Source organism: Podarcis gaigeae (assembly GCF_964106915.1).
Source record: "Podarcis gaigeae genome assembly, chromosome: 1".
NCBI lineage: Eukaryota > Metazoa > Chordata > Lepidosauria > Squamata > Lacertidae > Podarcis > Podarcis gaigeae.
In genome coordinates, this window is record NC_139678.1 from 68,705,135 (window position 1) to 68,730,843 (window position 25,709).

Genomic DNA, 25,709 nt, shown 5'->3' on the forward strand with positions numbered 1-25,709 from the left:
CTTCCAGGCCTCGACCTCGGAAGGTGCTCGTAGGGAAGGGCGTGGAGAAGAAGAGGCGAAGGCGGCGCCACTGTCGTCGTCGTCTGTGGCTCCCGCCTCTGTTGCTCCGCCGCCTTCGCTCTCCCCGGCCTTCTCCTGCAGGGGGCAGCGGACCACGAGAGCGGGCGCCGAAAAGCACGGCCTACCTGGGAACGGGCCCTCCTCCTCCTCCTCCTCAGTAACATAAACGCCTTAAAAAAAAGGCCGAATCCGCTCGTTATGCAGAACGGAGAGGCGGAATTCTGGACCACTTCCCTCGGACGGAGGAAAAATGTCGGAATGCCTTCGTGTAAAGGAAAAAACAGAAGCGAAACACGCACACTTAGTTGAATCGAGTGAATTAGGTCACGGATTTTATAGCATAGCCCGTTCCCTGAGGCGCCGGTTGGTTTCACACAAGGGGATTGTAAAACCGGGGAAGAGTAAAAGTTTGCACCGCATTTTGCAGCCTATAATTCCTTACCAGCGCATTCTGCACAATTTGCTAAAAGAAAACGGCCGGCAGCATGGCTTGAGGCATGCCCGGAGACTGAAGTGCTTATAATGTTTAAAAGAAGCAGCAGCAGTTCAAAGTGCAACCAAATGCGTGTCTCCCCACAAGTAAGCCCTACTGAATTCAGTAGGGGTTACTCCCAGAAAAGTAGACGTTCAGTTGAATTCAATGGGGTTTACTTAGGAGTAGGCATACCTATAATTGCACTTTGTTCTTGAGCGGGGTAGAAGATGCAGCTTGACATTAGTACAGGTACAAACGGATGCAAACTGTCAGCCTGCTCATTTTCTTTCACACAACCTAAACATCTACTGCTAAATCACATACTGCTAAATCTGTTGACGTTGCACCCAAATTCACTGCCTGAACATTATTTTCAATTTAAAAATGAGCTATGGTCAACTTACCACCCCTCCTGTTTCCAAAGCAGATGTAGGACAGACCAAATGAACAACATGCAAGAGGGCCTTCAGCAATGTATGTTGTGTGTGCATACTGACTGATCCTTGTTCAAGAATAAAAGTGTTTCATATACTTAAAAGCAGTATTATCTCCGAAATGTTGGAACAGGAACCAACCCAGGGTTTGTGTTTCCTTTGGATATGAGACACAGTGAAGACTGTGGTGTCTTTTTGATATATGGCTTGTTTGCAACCTGAGCCTACATTGAAAGGGTTCAAAGCATTAAGCTCCAAGCGGGTACTGTTTCTCTCATGACAGTGGATCAAACAGCCAGATCCCACCAACTCATTCTTCCTCCAGCTTGCAAAAAAACACAACTATCTTTCTCTCAAGCTCCGCTTTTTGTGTCTGCTAACTCTCAGCTCAGGGTGAGACTCCATGCATGGTTACAAGTATGTTAAATACTTGTTATGTTAAATACTTTGAATAAAGACTAATGGAGGCGCTAAGTATTATTATTATTATGTTTCAGTGAAAGTTCGTGTTATAGGACAGACACAAATTAGAAAACATCTCTTTGAATCTGTAGTTCACTAAACATGAATTACACATCAAGTATTTCTTCACAAGGCATGCTGTTATCAGGTAAGAGTCTTACTTCACAACTGAATAGCTGCTCTTTTTCCTGAGCTTACATGCGGTATTGGAAAAACATTAAAAACTGTATTGAGGAAGAGAAAGGAAACAAGCAGGTGTGGGGAAGAGTTAAGCACTCCATTCCTGTCAATCAGTTATTTCCTGCAATAGTTCCTGTGTCCCTGCATTTCACTTACAAAGAAAGCACACATGTTCTCAGCCCTGTTTCTTGATAATGTGGTGTTCCACCCTCACATACAAAGGTATAGAATGGCTATGGCTCTGTACCTTAATTGTTTCCCACCACTGTTTCCCCACCTTCAAACCACTTGAGGAACAGTTTGGCTCCTATTTTGTCACTAATATTGCACTGCCTATTGTTTCAGGAAGAGTGTGTGATAAAGTCAGAGTGGCAGCAGAGAAACTATATATTTACTCAGGTATATGAACTTTAAGGATTTGTGAAAAATGCCTCTTACTGGGATCAAAAACAAAGACGTTTGGCATGGAACAGAACTCCATTTGCTACAGATCTAGCTAGCTTCCTCCACGGCTTCTCCCACGCTAGCTGTTCTGTATGAAATCGCTATGCTATGTGTGCCTCACTCACATTTTACAGGTAGTGGGTGTCTACTCAAGACCATCACCCATTTGTATCCCTCTCAATGCTTGTTTCATCTCTTAACACAGAAGGTCTGGGATGTTGTTGGAGAAGAACTGATAGGTAGCACCATATTTACAGAAGCAGATACCCTTAGCAATACTTTTCAGGTTGTTTTTTTCAGAGGCATGATTTTGACATGGGCAGTGATGTGTTCATACCTCATCAAACACACAGTATAGCCATCCTTCCTAATTGTGGGCACTGTTTGATAAAGCCATAAAAAGGCTGTAAACACTTTTCCAGCCATAATTCAAAATATATTAAAATATTAGCAAAGTACTGCTTAAATCAGGAATAGCCAATGTGAGGCGCTCTAGATTTTGTTGGGACTGCAGCTTCCCTCATACCTTACCAGCATGGCCAGTGGCCAGGGATGATGGGAGCTGCAGTCCCCAAAACACGCAAAAGGCCCCTGGATTGAATGAAAAGGTGTTACAGCACTATAAAACGAAGAGTAAAAATATTTTTAAGCGTGTGTCATTCCTACTTAAACACTTCCAATTCAAAATGAATGTGGAAAGACTTTTTAAAAAATTCATGGGCAGTAATGGGTAAACACAAATAGATAAGCACTTGGTGGTAAATCAGGGTGGAGAGACTGCGGCCCTCCAAGTGTTTCTGGACTGCAATACAAGAATCACAGTCCAACATCATCTACTGTTGGAAATTGTAGTCCATCCATATTGGTTGGGCCATCACTGTGCTAAATAAATAATTCTTTAATAAATTATCACCTGAAATTAATATAATTTTTAATTGCTGCTCAGGGAAGCTGAACCATCTCCACCTACGGCAGCTACATCATGCTTCCCGGTGTTGAGTGAACACAGCAGAACATAGAGAAAATGTGTGATATCCCTAATTAGTATGGAAATGCAATTGCAATTCTGTTTGTAGAAGAGAGCAATGATTTATACACTCCTAGGAACCACCTGTTTGGAAACAGTCAATGTTTACATAATTCAGTCCTCTGTTTCCAGTAGTAAAAGCGTTTTTTTCTGCCTATATGCTGTTCAGGATGTTCATTTCAGTGTGCTCAATTTGTCTCTGGTTTTGGAGGTGCTGATACTTATAGATTTGGTTCTTGGATCTGGTGCTAAACGTTATGTAGGATTACAACACATGCTTCAGCAGAGCCAGTTAATATTACAAAATCTCTTTTCACAAACTGCCATTGTAATGCGTTAAGCTCTAAGCCCTCTAAGGTTCAGGTTAAGTACTAAGGGAACTAATGAGCACTGGGTTTTAAGTTCTGTACCTTTGTGGGAATTTGACATCTTACACAACCATTGGCTTTGATAGAATTGTAAATTCATACCTTCTTCTGAGAGAAGGCTGATAGGGAGATTGTTCTGAGGCATACAGTTTCTTGAAAATGTAATCTACAGTTTTGTTTTTTAAGTGCTTTTTAAGTATCCTATCTTTCCACACCACTTTCATTTTAGGAAATGCCAGCTCTTTAGTTGATGAATTTGTAGCAAACAACATGTCACTCTCTGCTAATTGCTTGGAAGATGATTTAATCAACATTGCTTTTGAAGTTTGCAACACTAAAGAAACAGGTACGTTTGATGCTTTTCTAGATCTTATTCCTATGAGCAATTGGGTGTGTAGAGTCAGTGAAAGTTTGTACATTTATTTGTAACCTTTCAATAAAACTTATCCAACCTTTCCTTATAACGTTTGCAATGTAAAATCAATTAAAATCACTGCTTCTTCCCTCCCACCCTGCTTTTTAAATAACAGAAGGTGTACCTGCATATGCTTTTATAAAGTATTTGGAGGATATGACTGGGCATAGCCTTGAGAATGGTAAACTGCTCACGCTCTACAACATGCTGGACCCGAAAAGGCAAAATGTTCTTGTTGACAGAGAAACGTTTCATGAAACTATGAAAGAATGGATAGCCATATGCTGTCAAGATTGGTAAGTGAAAGTCCATTTTACTCTTCTCTGCTTTCCCATTGGCTTTAATTGAGATACAATTTGATATAATTTCTAAAACGCAGAAGCAGTGGCAACAAGGCTTCTATTTCTTGTACTCTGTTCTTCATTCTTGGTCTCTGACCGCTTTGGGGCAAAGCTGGAAGCCTGCATAATCTACAGGGTATGTAATGGGACCAGAAGTAGAATGGTAAAGCTATTGCTCATTACGTTGTTTCCCACTGCCCAAGCCCCTTTATGCACACACCTTAAGTAGTGGAGCTACATGTTATAAAGCACATGGGTTACTTAGATTCTCTTAAGATTTACTTTTAAACTGTGTATCTGAAGAAGTGTGCATGCACACGAAAGCTCATACCAAGAACTAACTTGGTTGGTCTTTAAGGTGCTACTGGAAGGAATTTTTTTTGTTTTGACTATGGCAGACCAACACGGCTACCTATCTGTAATTTTAAACTGCAGTTACAAATGTACAGGATAATGTATTTGCATTGTAATTGTAATATGGGGGCAGAAAAATTGCCAAGGAGAATTGCTGAAGAGCACATCTGGTTCCTCAAAAATGCCACAGTTTTGGCTAGTTTTCCTAAGATGGCTTTCTTCCAACTGGGCTCTGACTCCAGAATAAGTCTTAACTGTAAGGAAAAATAGCCTGGGATGGTGGCGGAGATGGATGTTTGTATTTGGGAAAGTGGAAACTGATAAAAGAACTGTTGAACACTGCCTCCCTGTCTACAAGTTCTTTCCCGCAAATCACCTCAGTCTCTACATTCAGGTTAATTGGCAGGTTTGGGAAACTGTTTTATAAGCCATGGGTTCTGCTATGATATTTATTTCATTTATTGTCTTTTTCTTTAGTATAGTTTTTTCCCACCCCCCGGTCTATTAAGGACACATTTTGCTTATGAAAGACACACATGGAGAGGGAGGCAATAGGGGTTGGATAGTGTATAGTACAACCAGTGCTTTTTTGCACCTGGAGCTTAGTTCTAGCAACCCTCAAGTGGGTGCCATTGTCATTATAAGAGAACCTCTTTTTCTAGAAAAATAGCACTGAGTACAACTCTGAGGTAGAATTCTTTGATTCTGTTTTGTTCCCTGCTGTTGACTTTCAGACTTATGTACTGTATGATTCCCAAGCACTCAGGTATAAAAAATTGGATTGATTGTTGCCTAGGGAGACAAACAGAGGAGTAATTTTATAGATAACATGGGCATTCTGTCTCTCCATATATTACCTCTCTGTTCTGCTGGATATAAATAAGGATGAGGCTGAAGCCAAATGTTCTCCTCTTAATTTTTTGACTTCACTATTAAGGTGACTGGGAAATGCATCCCTAATATAGTGCTGACAACTAAAACTGGAAATTCTTACTGTCAATTTCTGCTTAGCCTTTATCGCTAGCTACTTGTGGAGAAGATCTCAAGCACTTAGAGACAGTTTGAAGTGCAATCCCTAGATCATTGTTAATACAAATAAGATTTTGATCAAAATATTACTTCACAATATTTTATCACATTAATTCTAGGGTTTCTCTGTGAATTCTATAGCTTATGCTTAATATAATGAAGTTGTTTGCATAAATTCAGTAAAAGAATTTTGCAAGTTCTTGAAAAATCAACCTTACCATTACCAAATGTCTTCAGACGGTTTAAGAATAGCTTTTTTTTTTAACCTAGCATTTCAGAAACAGAAGTTGACAAGTTCACTACTACCACTAACAGAAATTTGCATTGCAATGGTGAGTAGGTGGATGGCTTACTTCTCCAGTCATGCATTATTATTCACAGATGTGGGTGCTATTTCTGTTAAAAGCAGAATCAATCATGACTTATTTCACTGACTACTATGAATGCAGTGTTTGTGTCAGGTCCTGTGGTACCTCGGGTTACAGACGCTTCAGGTTATAGGTGCTTCAGGTTACAGACTCCGCTAACCCAGAAATAGTACCTTGGGTTAAGAACTTTGCTTTAGAATGAGAACAGAAATCGTGTGGTAGCGGTTCGGCAGCAGCAGGAGGCCCCATTAGCTAAAGTGGCCCCATTAGCTAAAGTACCTCAGGTTAAGAACAGTTTCAGGTTAAGAACGGACCTCCAGAACAAATTAAGTTCTTAACTCGAGGTACCACTGTATCTGGAACTGGCCTTGTGGGCTGTCCTGGGAAATTTTTAATCAAATTATCCAGGAGAAGCTGTAAGCCTATGCTTAATAAAGGACAATTGCCACTACTACTGTCATTAACTTGAAGGGCATTACCCAGCACAATTTTTGTCTAGTGAATGTGGATAGAATGGGGGTGTGGTGGACAGAATGTTGAATGTAGATCTGGATTCAATTCCTCACTAAGTCTTACTCAGTGGCCTAAGCTACTTCTGAGGATTATTGTGAGGTTAAAATGGGATAACATCGAAGTGCACCTTCTATTTTTCATGCGATGATTGTATTGGAGTTTTATTTAAAGAAAATTAGATATGCTTAAGCTCAGCTGCCTCAAGTATGCCTAACACTTGCATTATGGACAACACCTACAGATTCATTTTATGTGCCTACTTCTCACATGTTTGTGTTACAGTTTTCCCAAAGCCTAGCTTGAAACAACCAATGTCGCCAACACAATGTCGATGCGTATTGCAAAACAACATTTAATACAACACCCTTTCCCCCCTTGAACAGATATGATGTCCTTCTTATCTGATGAAGATGCTGACATATATGAAGGAAGACCTGGAGATTCTGAAATGGACATTTCCAAGTAATGTTTATGAATATGAAAGTTGAAGGAATTCAGCTGTGTACATTGCGTGGTGTTGCTGCTTACACTGCAAGAGGGGCAACACCATTGCCTCTTTCAACGCAGTGGGCATAACTCAATGCCCTCGTATTAGATTTTATCAGCTATGATGGGTGGGGTCAAAAGGACACACTGTTGATCTTACCACCACAATCCTGTCCACGTCCTTGGCTGAAACAACTGAATCCTACTAGGTATAATTTGATGGTGGTCCAGGGACCTCCAATGGACCTGAACTAACTGTGGCATCAAGTTTAGCACAGATCTGGGTGATTTTGCCCATAAAGTGGTTCACAAATCTCTCACAGCAGGCTACTGATTGGTGTTTTTTTGGGGTGGGAGGTGGGGTTGGTCAATGATAGCACTCTGGTCTGGACCAGCTGGTTTACCACTCTAAACAGTGAATTGCTGGGCAATTTACTGAGGATGTTACAGAGACAGAGTATTAGACCTCTGCAGGGAGGTTGAGTCATAGCCAATCCGAACCTCACTAGTGAATGATATATCCATGACGGTGGGACAATATTCACCTACTGATTTTTCTCAGTGCGCTCTGTAGCAAAAGTCTAGGACATTATCTGTGGTATGCGTTGGGTGCATGATGTATTGAGACAGCTCCATGGTTGCCATGGCTGCCAGGAAGTCCTGAAGTGGCCCACATAGGGCAGCATCAACATAGATACTGATGACCCTCAGAACTAATGTCTTGGGATTCTCCAACATTACCCCTCCACCATCTCAGTGAGGGAAGTTGTAGGGCTGCAAGGCAGATGGTATTCCAACTAGAACCCTGTTCTGTGTCTGGCTCCCAGCAAGTACAAACTATCACTCCCAGGTCCCAGATGGTCTGGCCTTCTGGTGAGAATGATGCGATTCTTATGGATCACTGCCATGCTCCCTCCCTATCCCTCCAACCTTGACTGGCACGGCACTGAATAACCAGGCATGCAAAGCTAGGTAAAGTCAACCCTACCTCCCCAGGTCTCTGTAACAAACCAGATTGGGCACCTCACCCATGATCAAATAATGGATGAGAATTGTTTTATTAGACTGACCTGGCATTAAGTAATACTGGATGGGAGGGCAGGCCAGCATGCTACCCAAGTCTGTGTTGGGGGAAGGCTGAGCAAGGCAACAGGTGTCAAGCATCTACTTCCTACTTTTCTATGACAATATTGCCTATTCCCTGTTCCATTCCTCCCACACCCCAGGATCTTAGCGATAGCTGCTTCCTGAATCTTCCTCACCTTCTGTCTGTGCTAAAGGCACATTATGCTGTTGCTGGTTTTTTCCTCTGCCCCAAGGCCACTGTTGAACATCAGTGGGAGAGCTCAGTATCATAGTACCACCCACCGAGCATCCTGCGTATGTACCCTCTAATGGTTTCCATGTTCTCACCAGATTGCCATTTCCCAGTAGTTTATCTCTCACCAAGAGGCTGGGTTAGGCACATACACATCTGACAAGTTTTTTTTTTCCCTGGCTCTTGCCCAGGAATCAATCCAATCGGTAATCAAACATTTTGCAGGGTTAATGCAAAGGCTTGGAGAAGCAAGTATTAGCATGATTATTCCTCAGGTTCTGTTCATGTCATCCCAGCTAGGATGGGCACACTGGATCAGGGTGGGTGGATATTAAGTACACATTAGATTAGCACTTAATGACTTGTAAACCTGCCAAAGGTTATAAACTGAGGAAAAGGTGTCTTAATACTGAAGGCCTACATTTTAATTTATTAAGGGCTTTCGACTTAAACAGCAGCGTTGAAGACTTAAAATACATGAATCAGAAAATGACTGCGCAATTACTGGGAATGCAGAAAGTAATGGAGTTGTCTGAGGAGTCCTATCTGCAATTGACAGATGATATTGTAGAGCTGAGAGACAGACTGGCAAGGTATTATTTTCTAAGTGTGTGTGTATATATACTCTCTCCTTTTCTCATTTTTGGAAGCACTGTTTGAAAGCATGTTATTATGGCTGTTCTGCCAGTGTACAAAAAGGTCAACTCACAGATCCAACTTCTTGAGTGGATCGCTTTAAGAGAAGTATTTAGATAGATTGGTGGGTGGGTAAGAAACAGGACCAACCTGACATAGCCTATTCTTCTGATCAGTACTCAAATGTAGTTTAAAAGCCAACAAGGCTAGGTGGTGCTGGGCTCCATTTTTCAAAGCAGTGCCTTTTCTGACTTTATAAGTAGGCAGTATTAATGTTCTATTTAGTTTGCAACCTGTTCCTATGCATGTTTAATAGGAGGTTTCTCCGAGTAGGTTCTGTGGGACTTTCCAGGCAAGTGACCACATTGGGAATTTTGTAAAGATGCTGTGGGGTGTGTAGCATAATACCAAATGGATGCTTTGGGAGTAAGGCATAATGGCTGCTACATCTAAAGGAGCAAAAAATTTAAAAAGAACACAACCACAAAATGCTGCAGCCATGCCCCTCTCCCATTATCCCTTCCTCAGTGGTAGAAAAATACACCTGTATCAGCTGCCACTGTGCTTGCTCACAGAGAGAAGTCATTTTCACTTCTCCTCTGTTCAGAACAGATGTGAGGCTGGGTGTCCAATCCTGGCATCCAATGAAATGTGGGCATGTTTGAAGGGCATTCAGGACAGTAGAGACTGAGCTAGTGAAAACAGGAACTGAGTGGGAACCTTATTGTGGCTTTTTGAAGCAATGTTTACTAAGACCTTCTGTGGGTGCCATACTGGCGGGACAACCCTGATGTAACTTGTTGGTTCATCTTTTTTTTTACTGCTTTTGTGCCTTGTCCAGCTTGTGAACTTTGCTGCTGCTTAAGAGCTTTATAAAGACTCTACTGAAATGTATATAACCTTTTTTTTTTAAGCATGCAGAAGCCTTTAGAAAACTACAAAAACATATGGCGTGAACTTGAAGACACCAAGAATAAAATGGCAAGCTTGCATGAAGAGAATGGTGTGATCCGTAAATGTGTCGCAAGTCTGGTATTTAACAGCTCATTTTTTACTGAGGTTGTTGCTTTGAGAGAGATAATGAATTCATTAGTAGTTGACATTTTGACCCTAATATGTTCAGAAATTTATTTTATTTTTAAATGGTCTTGCCAATAATCTGAACATCATCAAGTATAAATTAAAAAAACGCTATTTTTCAAACTCATGCATTGTTCACATGCACTTTGATCCTGATATCTGGAACTGGCTGCCAATGACTCCTGCTAGTTGTATGCTTTGCAGTAAACCCAAGTTTTCTGCCATGTAATGAGTGAAATGACTGGGGGTTTGAATGTAGGGATGTAGGGTGCTTCAAATGATTTGATGGTAATCTGGCATTTCCCCACTGTCCATGAGCATCCATGTACTGGTGTTTTTATGGGTACTTTATTGTGCTTGAAAGCCAAGGCTTAAGAAACCAGATTGCAGAAAGGCCTTTGGACAAGCACGAGACCCTTACCATATAATTTATGGTGCCTTCAAATCCAGAAGCCAGCCATTGTGGGTGGCATTTTGAGCCCCTTACACTTGGAGCCAAGTGTTGTTCATTCTGGCTTACCCATTCTGCTTATACAACCACCAGACCAGCTGTCGGGGGCTACAGGGGCAGCTTCTACTGTGGATAAAGTAAATGGGTCCAGACCCTTGCTTCAAGGCCACCAAGAGGGCAAATCTTAATACAGTGCCTAGCAAATTGTAGCATGCAGCTGTGAGACGTCACCGTTGCGGGTGGAGTGTGTGTGTCCTATGCTTCAGTGTGTACACACAGCCTGTGTAGCACTTTAATATATCTCTCACACACTCATGAAAACAGGGATTTTCTAATGAAACCAGTGGCAATAACAAAAGGGCTACCTTTTCTCAACCAGCCCTGACCATGATTGGCTACATTGTCATTTTTCCAGCCTTAAATTCAATAGTGCAGACAGACCCATCCATTCCTTACCTCCACATAAGCTTTGTGTAAGCAAATGCTCAATAAGTAGTTTGTCTGGAAGGGCCCTGAGTCTCTCCATCCCCTAATGCATTTTCATTTCTTAAAACAGAAAGAAAGTGTGAAGTCCCTTGGTATAAAACTTGTTTCGCTAGAGGAGGTAAGTTTTTTTTTTTTTTGGTAACCATAAAATTTGCCCATGGGGCATATGTACAAAGCTCCTTGCATCGAGTCAGACAAATGGTCCATCTAGCTTGCCATTGTCTGCAGTGACTGGTAGCAGTTCTCCAGGTTTCTGACAGAGGTCTTTCGCTGGGAGATGCCAGGGATTGAAGCAGATACTCTGCCACAAATCTATGACACTTCTGAACAAACATCTAATATTAAAGGGGGTGGGGACTAAAGGGAGGACTACGATTTTGTTTATTCAGTATGCTATAATCTTATTTCAAACATTTCTTTTGCCTGGTGTTTGATTTTTATCAACATATTGTTTTTCTCTTGTTGGATCAATATCTCATATTTGTTTTGAAGACTACTCACATCTTCACTTCTTTTCAGTTGGTGATTACAGTGCTAGTGAGTTAACCACCTAGGGGGAAAAACTGGTTGGCCTGAAGAGATTATCTTAACCATGCTAAGTTAGTTCTTGGTATGAGCTTTCGTGTGCATGCACACTTCTTCAGATTCTTCAGATGTATCAGAAGGAAAAATTTTTTTGTTTTGACTATGGCAGACCAACACGGCTACCTATCTGTAACTTAACCATGCTGTTTCTTTAAGTGTTTATTTTTTAGATGCCTTCTTTGTAAATTCTGTAATCTGCAGCTGAATGAAATTTAATCTGCCATAAATAAACAATACTTCTAGAGTATGCAATATAACATGAACCATCTCATGGGGGATTGCAACTGAATTCTCTGTTAGAAACAAGAAATCCATTTACATGTGTCTGCATCCTTTGTATTGTGAAGAATATAAACATTAACATATAATCATTTTGGTAATTTTCACTAATCTGTCTCTTTGGCATTAGAATGCAAAAGCCCATGAAGAAAGAAATACTTCTGTGTTTGAAGCATTATTGTTTCTGCATTCAAGGGAACACTTTAAGAATTTTTTACAGGAAATAGTCTCTCAGAAGGATAGCATGTTTCAAGCCCTGATGGAAGAAATTGTAAGTAGTTCTATTACTGAATGTTTATTCTGGTGTTTCATATGTGGAGACTGTCAAGCAGTAAAAATGTTCAAACTCCCACCTCCTCTGCCTAACTAGGCTCAAATCTTTAATTTCTCATTCACCTCTTTTCTTAAAGGGCAGAATAATAAAGGGATTATAAATATAGAACAGGCTTTCTCAAACTCGGCCCTCCAGATGTTTTGAGACTACAGTTCACATCATCCCTGACCACTGGTCCTGCTAGCTAGGGATCATGGGAGTTGTAGGCCAAAAACATCTGGAGCGCCAAGTTTGAGGAAGCCTGATATAGAATGTGTGTATGTCACAGTGGACTTCCAGGTAGGAGTTTATTGTAGGATTGGTGTTTTTCACGGACATAGGTTTTTCACAGCATTCACTCAACATCATTGACATCAAAATGTCAGTTTATTCATTCCTCCTGCCCTTTAATCTGGATTTGCACTTCCTATGGAAAATCTTGTTACCAAGAATCTATTTGCAATATCTGAACAAACTATTTGCAGTATGAAGCCCCATCTGGAAGCAACCACGGTGATGTCTGTATTGAATCAAGATTTGCCTTGAATGTAAAGCAAACAAATACATTATATTTGTACAAAAATAATAAATGTGAACTAGATAATGTGTCAGAAGAGGGCAGTATTCAATTATACAATCAGAGTAGAAGCTAGTTAAGTAAAAGGTATGTGCCTTTTTTGTTATTTTCTAAGACTTTAACCTTATGGGATTGTAAAGTCTAATTTTATGACCTGTAGTTCTGATTAAACCTAGGCTGCACTTGGTCTTACAGTTATTCATGAGTCTTGTTACAGCTGATAAATTATAATCACAGGACTGAGGACTCTATAATATGTTTCAACACCTGAAAGCATCTTTTGTTCTGTAGTTTTCCCTCTTCAAACATCTATATCCTTATCTTTCTAGGAGCTGAAACAGAAAATGGATCACTCATTAGTAACTGTATTACAGACATTGGCCAACTTATGCCCATTCATTGAAACTTGGAACAAAGTCGTAAAAAGATTAGAAACTTTTCTGGAAGGGCCACAACTTTGGATGAAATCACCTTGGTATGTTTTGTTTTTCCTTAAATCAAGAGGCAGCAATCTTAAGCATACTTAACTTGGAAGTAAATCCTTCTGACATTAAATGGACTTGCTTCAGGGTAACATAGATGAGCCTTGGCTGCCAGATTTTTGTACAGGAGCAAACAATGACATAATCAACAAGAGTTCAGCTGCAAAGTGAAAAAAACATTTTTGAGGCCAAATTGTGAGTGGGATGTTTGTCATGAGCTGACTGTAAATTGTCTTTTAGTGTTGGAAAATCCAATTGTGTGACTCCACCCGAAATGAAGTATGGGGGGAGGGAATCCTTAAATCTCTCATGTTAATCTCCACTCCCTCTTTGATTGTCAAAGCTTGAACTTTTGTTCTGTCCTAGATACGTATCTAGTATACAACCAGATGTCACCTAGTAGACAGTTTTTAGAAGGCAAGAGGCAGGAGGCAGTTGTGGATGCCAAGGATAATATCACTTGGGTGTGCCACAAGGTTGCCAAAATTGCTCAGGCGGAGATTTGTAGGGTTGCTGTTGTTGACATCTGCCTGTCTCAAGGGACAATGGAGTGCGCCTCTGGGGGTGAAGTCAATTTGCTACATTAGCAGCACCAAAGTGACCTCCCTGGGATGCAGGTCTGAGCAGTGTGTTTGGAGATCCCCTCTGGAATGGTAAAATCTGGGACATTTGAAAGGCACAGGAACTAAGCTTCCTTCAGAACCAGAAGAGCACCTCAGGATGATTTGCAAGGCGGGGGTGGGGGCACAGGGCTAAAGTTAACTAAAGAGAATCCCTGAATGAGGGCAAGATTGGTAATTCTCTTGGGGGATTGTGGGACTTATGGTAAGAAAATCATCCCAGAAGCTGTAAAAAGGGAGGGTCATCAGAAGTAGTTAGGGTTTCATCCATTTAATCCTAGCCATTTCTACCAAGAAGTAAGTCCTCCTGAATTCAGTGGGGCTTCCTGCTAGGTAAGCAGTTAGGATTGTAGCCCTAGTTATTCATTTTGAACAGGAAGTCACATATTTACATTATATTGCATTTATAGAACATAAAAAATAAATGGAAAAACTATATCTAATGTAAGTTAGCCTGAGTGGAAGCCAGAGGGTTTCGGGTGGTTGTTTTTTTAGTGTTTGAAGGCTATGATTTAGCCAAAATGGCATTTAACTCACTCCAGTTTCTCTAAGGCTTAGATAAATGTCAGCTATTTATAACTCCTAAATTTCAAAATAAAACATAATACTGTTTTAAAGATTTCAAGGCACATCTTTGCTTAGCGGTGTTTGTTTCTTTTTTTAAAAAAAGAATTTAACCTTGTGGTACCTAACAAAAATAGGAAGGGGAAAGGACACTAACAATAGTGAAAAGATAAATCCTGCCATCCGGGAACATCTAATCTCATGTATACATTTCACTTTCTTTAGTGGGATTGTGTTATTATCTGTGTTATGGTTTAGTTAGTGTTTAGAGAGTCTTGCATCTTTGTTTAGCGCTGGGCAAAATAAAATGGGAAAGTGAATCCTTGTTCTAAATATAACCAGGAGGCGAGTTAATAAATCAAGGTTGAATGGAGTGCACAGCCCACAGTATGAAAAGGCCATGTTTTTAAATGAGGAATTCCTTCTGTGCAAAGAATAGTCATGTGCCCATTGGAATTCCCACAGCACTAAGACAAGGCAACTCTCTTGGCTGGAAAACATAATGGCAATATTGGTTCAGAAGCCAATGGTATCTCAACTGAATATGGGTAGCTGGCAGGTTTTATTAAATATACATAAGGAAACAACAACAACAAAAATCCTAATCTTTATTGCCCCCCCCCCCCCTTATTTTATAGCCTTAATGTTGAACTTCATGAGGAGGAGGAATTGGGTGAAACAAATGAACAATTGGAACAAAGCACACTTGAAGCAGAGTTTCAAGCTTCCACAAACTATATGATGAATTGTGACAGTTGCTGCTTTGAGAGAGCGAACATCAGAACTTCCAAAGAGTACCATGGAGCCAATCTAAGCAAAAAAGCTTTGAAAAATGTAAATGCAATCACTTTCAGCAGCCAAACGTTAACACAAACTCCAGAAAAAGACCAAATATTGGTACAATGTCAGACCTGGAAAAAATTGTTAGGAGGGAAAAAATGGTGGAATCCAGAAGGAAGGCTGGAAGCCATTTTGGAACTTTCTAAGACACTGGCAAATGACAAGAATACTGTGTTAGATGAAAAAAAAGAATCATGTAAAGAGGAACATAAAATTCAGCCAGAACAGAAGAAGGGAAACCTAGCTGCAGCTATAAAACTGAAAGAACTGGTTCTTAGAATTCCCAAAGATCTCTGTGAAGGTGTATCAGAAAGCAACGTGACAATTCTATACGCCCAACAGATGATAAAAGCACTTCAGCTGTGGATTTCTGAAGGGGAAGGAAACTTTCTGTTTCAGGAAAACTCAAAAGAAACAAAGGAGAATTTTCAAATGGACGAAAGGATGCCAAACTTCACTCAGGTAGTGTATGGAATGCAAAACTTAATATAATTTGAAGCTCAATGAGCATTATAATAGCTCATTTCTGTTGCCTTCATAGGAAGATTTCCCTGCCTTAGTGCACTTTATTTTCCAAGCTTCAGTTAACAAGCAGCATGCATGCTGTACTCATTTAGCTTATTTAAGATTTTTAAAATCTGTACCCATAGACTATCTATAATAGCTAAACAATTTTATTAAAATAGGTGACTACATGAGGGTCCTGAAAGCAACTCTGAAGCTATTTTGAGCACATAGAAGGCAAAAGCAGCCAAAGCATGGGAATAATATCCAGTGTTAATCAGAGTAGACCTGCTACTACTACTACTAATAATTTAATTATTTATACCCCCAACATTTGAGAGCCAAAACACATGCACATATGAGCACAGCTTCATGGGATAGAGCTGGATAGCTCAGTTGGTTACAGCATGGTGCTGATAATGCCAAGCTTGCAGGTTTGATCCTGGGACAACTGCATATTCCTGTATTGTAGGGAGTTGGACTAGATGATCCTCAGGGGTCCCCTCCAAATATACAATTCTATGATCAATAGGAGTTCAGAAGATTATGGGAGAGAGGGACCAAAAAGGTCATGTGTGTTGTGTGAAGACATCCCCACCACATCTCTAATGGGAACAACACAGTGATTTGACCTTGCTGTGTTTTAAGCTGCTAATGTGAACATACAGTTTACTTCTTTTCAGACACTATATGAAAAGAGAAACAGGGATCAAGCTGAAGCATGCCCAGCCTCCTCACATTAATTGTAGGCATAGAGAGCACTGTCTACACATTTAGGAGTTCTCTGCAGGGTTTGGGCAGGAAGGGGTTGATGGAGCCCAAAGGATTTGTTTAAACTTCCTTCATTGTCCATGGTAAAGCGTGCCAGTTGGAGATTACTCAGGAGCGCTGCACAGAGCTAATGCTTGGAAGATGGCACCAACATGCCTCTTGCAGATTAATATTACAGACATTTTGGATAGGGAGCATTTCTTTTTCATGGTTTTGGTTGGGCTTCTTTTCATAGTCAGAGCATATGTTTTCTCATCTCTACAGGGATAATGCAGCTTTTAATATTCAGAACTAAAATATTGTGTTTATTCAGTCTGCAGAACCAACAAAGTGTGAGGACGTCAATCACAGCAGTGACAGCATAACATTTGTTGGCATGAAAAATGAGCTACACCATTGTTTTTCAATGGCTCATCAATGTTCAGCACATCAAGAAGACAACAATAAAATGAGTGGTAGGAGAAAACATTCCCTAGAAAACGCTAAACAGAGTGCTGTTTCCTCTCTCCCACTATGCAATTTGGCTAATAAACCTGGAAGTGTGTTATGAAATTGACTTTAATTATTCAGCAAACATTGTATCCTATATACCAAACAGAAATAAATGACATTTCTCCTTAGGGTTTCTCCAGACCTGCTATCCAGCATTCGTCTTGATGTGCTTGCTTAGAGCTTAAGTGTTAGTCTGTGTCTTTACTGAGCATTCATTCTGATTTGCTTATGGGATAGATATACAACAATGAGCATCCGTCCTGATACGTTTGCAGTGAGGTTACACGTGTTCCCATTGATAATTTGTTCTTCCCAGACTTTTCAGTGAATGTCCCTGTCACTTTCCTAACCGCAAAAGAGGGGATTTATTGTGCTAGGGTGACAGAGCATTTCAATCCTCTTTAATTGCACCAACCTTTATTTCCAATTTGTTCCTGAATCCCTCCTGCAAAATAGTGAGATTTGCCCCATTAAATTTTTTTGCCAGCAGCACACAGTTAAGACTGTCACTCGGTTTCATGTTTTTTCTCCTGCCAACCGGACGATCTCACCCTCTCATTACTTTAACTGATGTCATTATGTTTTAATTTACCCATCCCAACTACTCAGGTATTTCCCCTGGACTTGCGGGCAACTGCCAGCTTCCTATCCTCCCCCCACCTTTAAAAGTCTATCAGATATAGAGGATTCAAAGTTGCAGTTTTTGTTAGCAAATTTATTTGTATGCAGCATCCCCATGAGCATCATTCCTGATTATTTAAATTTCAGTTGTTGAGTAGGAAGATAAGTTAAACTGTTGCTAGGTATAATCAGACTGAATTGCCTGGAGTTGTTCTGATGGGTTATGGTTGCCAGGCTATTGTTGCCTGAGATAGAGAAAAACATATGCCACATCTATACGCTTGAATGAGGATGTTCAAGGCAAGGATGGCACTGTTTCTGCAAAGTTTCATTTTCCCCCTAGCATTTATTGTGTGGTTCAACTGTATCATTTTAATAAGTATCTAATAGTACTTCTTTGTTCTCTTTGTACGAGCAGATGAAAAATACTCTGAAATGGAAAAACCTGCATTGGTAATGAAAAACAGAAAACCCAGCAAGGTAAGGAAATGAGATTATAAGAACCTTTGGTATTTTATATTTGAAATTAAGCTATATTCATGTAGGCAAATATTCATGTAGGAGTTGTTTCCTCTAATGGAACAACCTGCATTTCCAGGCAAACTGGGGTTACAGCATCATACCTCATTCATTTCCTGGTGTAGTGGTTTTTAATTTCTTGGTATCGATAGTGAACAGGTATTCGTTCATTCCTAGACTGAAACTAATTTCTACAAAGCAATAGCAACTATATTCATGACTTTCGTAGTGGGATCTTGAACTACATCATGATAAGCAAGCAGGTCTGGCTCTAGTAAGTAGAGGCTGCCTGGCAACCCTATTGTGCTCTGTGCTCTGTGGGTAAAGCTGGGTACAGATGGAATAAACTGGAATAAACTAACAGATTCTCCAAGCTTTATTGCCTTGATAGGTTTTTGTTGGCAATGGGTGGTTTGCAGAAATTACAAGTGTATAGGTATTGACAAAATGGGGATATGTGTCTTTGGAAAAGAAAATATAATAGAACTCTTGGTGCTTGGGAACCATTGCAATCATGGGCATAGCCAGGATTTTTGTTGGGGGACGCAGGCATTTTGGGGGGGGCAGAATCTCAGCTATGTATTTTTATTGATTTTTATTGGTTTAGGTGGGCAGCTGCCCCTCTCTGCCCCCCCGGCTATGCCCATGATTGCAATGCTCTAAAGGAACATGAGGTGGACACCTGCCTGAAGCTTAAGGACATGTGGGCCTAGTCAGGGACTAGATGGGAAACCACCTGAGATATGTGCTTTGTATGTTACCTTGGGATTTATAATGGAAAAAAGCGAGATGTAAAATACAAACTTTCCAAATCTCAAGGGAAAGAATTTTGCAGAGGAGAATAAGAAAACTGAAATAACTTTGGAAAGTTGCATGTAAGTATGAAGGTTGAGGCAGAACTGGAAGCAACAGTCCAAGATAGTTCCTAGGAGTAAGGAGTTGTGCCAGGAAATAGGGGTTGAGGGATAAAACCACAAATAAGGATTAGAAAACCAGCAAAGAATACAAAATGCACCAAAGCTCAGGAAGACCATGCTGCTTGGCCAAGGCCCAACTAGAACAGGGAGGCAACTTTTGCTCCTTCCTATCCAGGAAGAGATCATGGCCAGCCTGGGTGGGTGGAGTCAACTCAGGGCTTGAGAGTATTTCATTGTCTAAATAAATGCTGCAACCTGCAGTTTGAGGATTTATTAGGCCAGCCACACACAGATCCAAGTACTTACATGTTTCCAGGTTCAAATTTAACATTATGCTAAATGTGTAGCTAGCGACCACACCCGATATTTTTCTTTATTTAAATACAGGCATGGTGGGGTGATTTTCCCATGGGGGCCACAGATGTGGGATGGGGAGGTTTAATCTTTCTATCACAGTCACAATATGGACAAGAATCTCCCATCCCAAGCTACAAAAATTAGGCAAATGAACTAGAACCTTTCTTAATGCGTCTGATGCTCATGCTTGAGGTGGGATTGGGACTGCAGCTAGGGAAGGAAGGATTAGATTTAAATACTCCTCATGCTGTGGACCCCACGAAAGTGAGCCTCCTTCCCCGGCACCTGCAGTTTAACTAAGAAAACTCCCAAATATAGCTAGCCACACATTTAACATAACATAGAGTACCCTGAGTTGCATTAGCTGGAGAGAAGGAGAGATGGAAATGGATGCAATTCTGATTTAAGTACAGTTATGTTTTTAGGATCTTCCACCGTCCCCTCCTTCATCTAGACTAAATTGCTGCATGCCACATTATTTTGTTATAGTATATTCAGGACACTGGGCAGAACCCTGTCAGTGGAAGCCCTGCGTAAAGACTCCCACTTGTACAACAGGGCATTCCCACCCCCTATATCCTCCCCCCCAGCCTATCCCTGCACCTCCCAAAATTGGCTCTGGTAGTTCAGGAGAACCTCCAGAATAGTTTGCAGGGGGAAGAGGACGTGGGATCATTCCATCTGGCAAGCTGATATGCCTGTGCAGACAGAATGTTTGTCACAGTGCAGTGTTGAATTCCATCCACTAAATGTTGCCATTTTAATGTAGGATTATAGTATGATGCAGTTTCATCAGCCTAGTTTGTTATACTCCCATACTTGTTGTCTACTTTGAAACAAATACACACGAAAGCTCATACCAAGAACTAACTTAGTTGGTCTTTAAGGTGCTACTGAAAGGAATTTTTTTTGTTTTGACTATGGCAGACCAACACGGCTACCTATCTGTAACAAATACAGTACTGTAATTCTAATTCAGTTACTCTGCTCTTATAAAATCTGACTGCAGAATTAACAAATAGTTGAACCAATTTCCAAATGATCCTTATTAAATAGCTTTTACTAATCTAAAAGCATTCAGGACTCCTCAAAATTGCATTTAATGCAGTTTTTAAAAGATAGTTGTCGTTCCCCTTATTTTACTGGATTCTTGATCTGTGTGGAATAACTTTTTGTAGTTTAACAGTTTTGGTTTTTGATGGCATGTCTCTCTTCCTTGGGGAGTAAATTCTCTTGCTAATGAATGGAGAATAGTGTTCCCCAGGCCTCTCTTGACTTTTGACTAAGAATAACATCTGTCACTACCAAGAAGCTGTGTGTAAAATTAGAATTTCTCAGGGCAGATTGAGAACAAGATTTGTTTATGCCTTGTGCTTTTAAAATAGGATGACATTGCAGAGTTTGCTTTATTGTTAGTGTGTGTGCTCTAGGCATCAATTGGAGAGAATGAGTATCTTCTACACCACCTATGGAAAAGAGGTTTCATTTATGGCCGCAAAAACTTTCAAATATAATACCTTGTAAGAATATTACTTGATTTCTTGGTGAGAAAATTTCTTTGGAATGAAATAACTCAAATGTATCTATAAGAACTATGGGACGCAGGTGGCGCTGTGGGTTAAAGCCTCAGCGCCTAGGACTTGCCGATCGAAAGGTCGGCGGTTCGAATCCCTGCGGCGGGGTGCGCTCCCGCTGCTCGGTCCCAGCGCCTGCCAACCTAGCAGTTCGAAAGCGTCTCCGGGTGCAAGTAGATAAATAGGGACTGCTTACCAGCGGGAAGGTAAACGGCATTTCCGTGTGCGGCTCTGGCTCGCCAGATGCAGCTTTGTCACGCTGGCCACGTGACCCGGAAGTGTCTCCGGACAGCGCTGGCCCCTGGCCTCTTGAGTGAGATGGGCACACAACCCCAGAGTCTGTCAAGACTGGCCCGTACGGGCAGGGGTACCTTTACCTTTACCTTACTATCTATAAGAACTAGGCTAAGACCTGTACGAAATGAAATATTGCCCAAGAACATCTTTGAAACCTTATGCATGGCAAAAGCAGTACTGTATGTGACAAATACTTTATCCAGTTTTGGGGTACCCATGGCCAAAATGTACATGGCCAGACACTCTTCACTGTGTGGTAGAACATTGGTTTTCATACCACATTCATTATCAGTTGAAGCTGCAGTTGTGCACAGCAGGGCAGAAGCTTCAGTGGAATGTTGCGGAGGTAGTATTGTCTGCAGAAGTCCATATCTTCCTTTCCTAGGTAGTATACATTTCACAACAAAGGGCTTGGGATGTTTGATTTTTTTTAAACTGAGTCTAGATATTTCTCTAAATCAATTTATTTACAATATGTATATTCCACCTTTTAGGTGGACAATGGGCTTCCAAGTGAAAGGGTGCTGGTCCCTTATTAAGGCTCTTGGGGTGGAGGAGTGATGATAGAAAATAAAAACTGCTTCTAGTGTTATAACTAAGCAAACTTGCATGTGAAAATACTTCAATTTGCTCTTGGCACATTCTATCATTTGTTTTGAAGGTATCATGGAGAGTTTGGTGCATAGTTTTATGAAACTGGACATCCCCTTTTGTCTTTAGTTTTTCTGTATTGGTGGAGTTTGATTCTGTTGATCAAGAATGGCAAAATGTCCCCCCTCCATGTCAAGCACTTTCCCAGTCTATGTCTAAGCGAATTCAGATGAATAGACTACCTAAGGGCAAGCAGATGTGGTCTCTGGCAGCATGGTTGTTTGAAGTGCTGTTTTTCTAGAAAAAGAAGTGTCAGAACTCACCATGAACACTTCCCCTGTTCTCTTATAATGGCAATGACAGGGATGCATTCTGGCCCCCACATTGTTTTACCTATTCTTAAACGACGTAGAAGCGAGCCTAATGGACTCAGACGGACACCTTCCAAAACTAGGAATGAGAAGGACCCCCTTGTTGTTATATGCGAATGATGCGGCCATCATTTCACATTCCAGACCGGGTTTGAAATATCTGCTGAGGAAGTTTTCTGATTACTGTTTTGGAAATGGCTTATCCATTAATTACGAAAAATCAAAAATTTTAGTATTCAAAAGAAGCTTCTCCTGATTTAAATTGGTACTGGATGGCCATAACCTTGAACAGATTAAATACTTCAGTTATCTAGGGCTCACTTTCCATCATACAAGATCTTGGAAGTACCACTGGCAAACCTCCCTTCAAAAGGCAGAAATCACAAAGCTAGCCATACTCAAATTCTTTTTCGCAAAGAGTCTGTTCCAGCAAGTATGTTCCAGCAGCCTTAAGGGTTTTCAGTGCAAAATCCGTTCCCCAACTCCTGTACACTGCAAATGTCTGGCATAATGGGGACCTGCCTAAGCTAGACAGCTTTCAGGCAAAATTTCTACGATCTCTGCTGCAGGTACCCAACTGTGTCCCCAACTCCATACTTCTCTTAGAAGCTGGTGAATGCCCAATTACAACTAAAGCATGGTGGGCTGCCCTAAAACATTGGCTCAGGATTGTAGTGTTTGATCTAGGGAAGAGTTTATATCAACACCTGACCAGTGAGGAGTTTGTCAGCAATTGGCAGAAAACCTTGGCTAGAAAAGCCACCTCTATTGTCACCCCCCCAACCCTATTACCTGGGTTATGAAGGCGCCCTAAAGACATTAAAGCAAAGATTATGGGATAATACACACAGTGACTTGCGATCCCGATCACATGCAGTCTGTAGTCCGTTGGCAGTAGGAGTACAATATGGGCATGTCTTTAAGTTAACACCTTACATTAAAAACCTGACAGTACCAAATTACCGAAGGTTATTCACCAAAGCCAGACTAAACCTTTTTCCTTCTGCAGTGTTGGATGGCAGGTTGAGAGGAGTTCCCTACCAGGACAGACTTTGCTTGTGTGCCCAAGTCATCGATTCTATAAAACATATTTTGCTGCAATGTGCGAAATACGAGCAAGCCAGGGCTGAATTGATATTACCCTTGCTGGTACCTTTCCTGGGAAAATCAGAGGCTCACTATGTCAGGTTCCTACTGGAAGACCGGACAAATGCTAGAACATTAGCAGTGACAAAGTTTTTATCGGTGGTTGCAAGAACCAATGATCCCTATCTTTAAGTCTGAACAAAACACTTGTTTAACCTGGTGGTCGGCTGTCTGAATTATGTATTGCTTTATAATGATTTGTTGGGTCTCTGGACCGTAATAAAGATTGATATAATGGCAATGACGCCCACCTGAGAATTGCCGGAACTGAGTTCTGGTGAGTTCCGGCTGAAAAAAAAGCCCTGATTGTTTGTATCATCCTTCTAAGCCATGGGGAAGATTTGGCTTGCATCCGATAACAGATGTGTGGTTAAGATGGCTTTGTGGACTTTGGAAGAGAGATCTTGACCTGACATGACCAAGAATAGAAGCACATGGACACAATAAAGCAGTTGACGAGACAGGCCATAGCTATAGAACCTTGGAGAGCTCCGACTGATAAGAGGGATACCCCCTCCAAACCCTGGCCCACCCCCACCAGGCTTTCTGTGTGTCTCAATTGCTTCTCATCTGCTGCATTCTGTGTGCTATTGTAGAGCAGGAGGTGCTTAGCCTCGTGGGTGAATTGAGCCTGGAAGACCTAAGGATCCCCGTTCAGGCTCCACAGGTTCAAAGCTGTTATGTTTCAGGTTTTGTATCAAGACCTCCTGGTATGTTCTTCAGCTCAAGATGCGATGGCCATGGGCTTGACTGGCTCAGTCTCTTCTCTTTCCAAACCTCAGCTATAACTCAAGGCCAGGACTACGGCAGGCGTTATTCCAGAGGTGCCAGTCATAAACATTTCCATTCTGTGTTCATAAGGTGGCTCAGTGGCTTGAGTAAAGTTGGTATCAGTGGTAATAAGGTAGTAACATCATTATGATAAGCTTGAAAGCACCAGAGCCTTTTTCGAGGAAACAGGCTAGTCTTAGTAGAGATTTGTCTATTTTTGTATTGTGTTTGTGTCAAGCTTCTGACATTGATTGGCTGAGCTAGTGCAATGACATGGAGCATTCAGTTGCCCAGGGAACAAAAAGAGTTTGTGGTCTAGCTTCTGTGAAGAAAGGGAATGTTGCACACAAGAACAGGGTGACATTGTAGGAGAGCACCAAGGAGGCAAGAGGTAAGGAGGTTGAAGAAAGAGAGGAAACCAGGCACTAAGATTGAGAGAGGGGTGGAAGAGGAGGAGGCTTGGGGGAAAGGGTAGAAGAGGCAGGGAATTCAGGCAAGATGGGGCTAATTGGAGAGAACGCCGTAGAATCTGCGCAGCAATTAAGGTCAGAAGGGAAGTTTTTAATATTTAATGCTGTATTGTTTTTAACACTTTATTGGAAGCCGCCCAGAGTGGCTGGGGAAACTTAGCCAGATGGGCAGGGTATAAATAATAAATTATTATTATTATTATTATTATTTAAGAGACTTTATGGTTGGGGGAGAAGCAACAGAGTGCTAAGAAACCAGGGCTGGATCTACATTAATCTTTTAAACGTTATTAGTTATATCGTTCTATAACATCACCTTACCATTGTGGGTGGCTCATAGCTCTGCAGTGCCCTCTGGTGTCATATTTTAATAACCCATTATTAACCACGAGTGTAGATCCGCCCCAGGTCAAGGGACAAAGCAAGTGTGGCCTGAGAAGGTACAGAAGAGAGATGGGAAGGTACAGAACTGAAGAATGAATGGGACAAAATTGGGGAAGTAGGATTGCTGCTGTGCACTACTGGTAGGAAAGAAGTTGGCCATTGGGACTGGTAGGGCAGGAGACAGGGAGGTCAGCAGTAGGTGGAGACAGAAACAACGATAGGTGGAGTCAACTAATTCTAGTTTTGTCCCCATCCTCCTCCCTACTGAGTTCTACAATGGGAACACTGACATTAAGGGGGAGGAAGCTGACAGCCAGTGCTGCCCCCTGGACTGGATATAAAACAGAAGGTAGGCAGGTAGGGCAGACAGAGGTTGATGGGGCAGTACCACATCTGCCCTAATGGACAAGCCTCCACAGGTTCACTGGGAGCAATATTCACTGGCCTTAAAATTTTGAGAGAGCACATTTAGCAATAGATAAGTGGAAGTAAAGCACCCTTTTGACTCAAGTGACATGTGTTGGCTCATAGTAGATTAAACTAGTGGTTTGCCACAATAGCTAACAGACTTTCCACCCATATACAAACTTACTTGTTGATTATGCTAGGATGTTGTTTTCATTCCTGTAGGATCGTGGAGAGGAAACAGGATGTGACTGTGCATTATGGTGTGACTATTTCTTGGTGAACAGTAAATGGGCATCGTTAACAGTGAAAAATGTTACATACATTCTGTG

At 41.2% G+C, this 25,709-nt stretch overlaps 1 protein-coding gene across 1 annotated transcript in view; it reads left to right on the plus strand.

The window, feature by feature from the left end:
- The window catches only part of IRAG1 (inositol 1,4,5-triphosphate receptor associated 1), a 92,534-nt gene continuing 66,825 nt past the window's right edge, over positions 1–25,709 (plus strand). The window contains exons 1-14 of the mRNA XM_083724467.1: positions 1–639; positions 1,467–1,579; positions 3,680–3,796; positions 3,981–4,161; positions 5,860–5,921; positions 6,854–6,932; positions 8,712–8,867; positions 9,825–9,942; positions 10,998–11,045; positions 11,922–12,062; positions 13,011–13,156; positions 14,986–15,649; positions 16,776–16,917; positions 17,994–18,055. Coding sequence (XP_083580593.1) covers positions 1,534–1,579; positions 3,680–3,796; positions 3,981–4,161; positions 5,860–5,921; positions 6,854–6,932; positions 8,712–8,867; positions 9,825–9,942; positions 10,998–11,045; positions 11,922–12,062; positions 13,011–13,156; positions 14,986–15,649; positions 16,776–16,917; positions 17,994–18,055 — 1,962 coding nt within the window. The 5' untranslated portion in view covers positions 1–639; positions 1,467–1,533. The remainder of the gene's footprint in view (positions 640–1,466; positions 1,580–3,679; positions 3,797–3,980; positions 4,162–5,859; positions 5,922–6,853; positions 6,933–8,711; positions 8,868–9,824; positions 9,943–10,997; positions 11,046–11,921; positions 12,063–13,010; positions 13,157–14,985; positions 15,650–16,775; positions 16,918–17,993; positions 18,056–25,709) is intronic.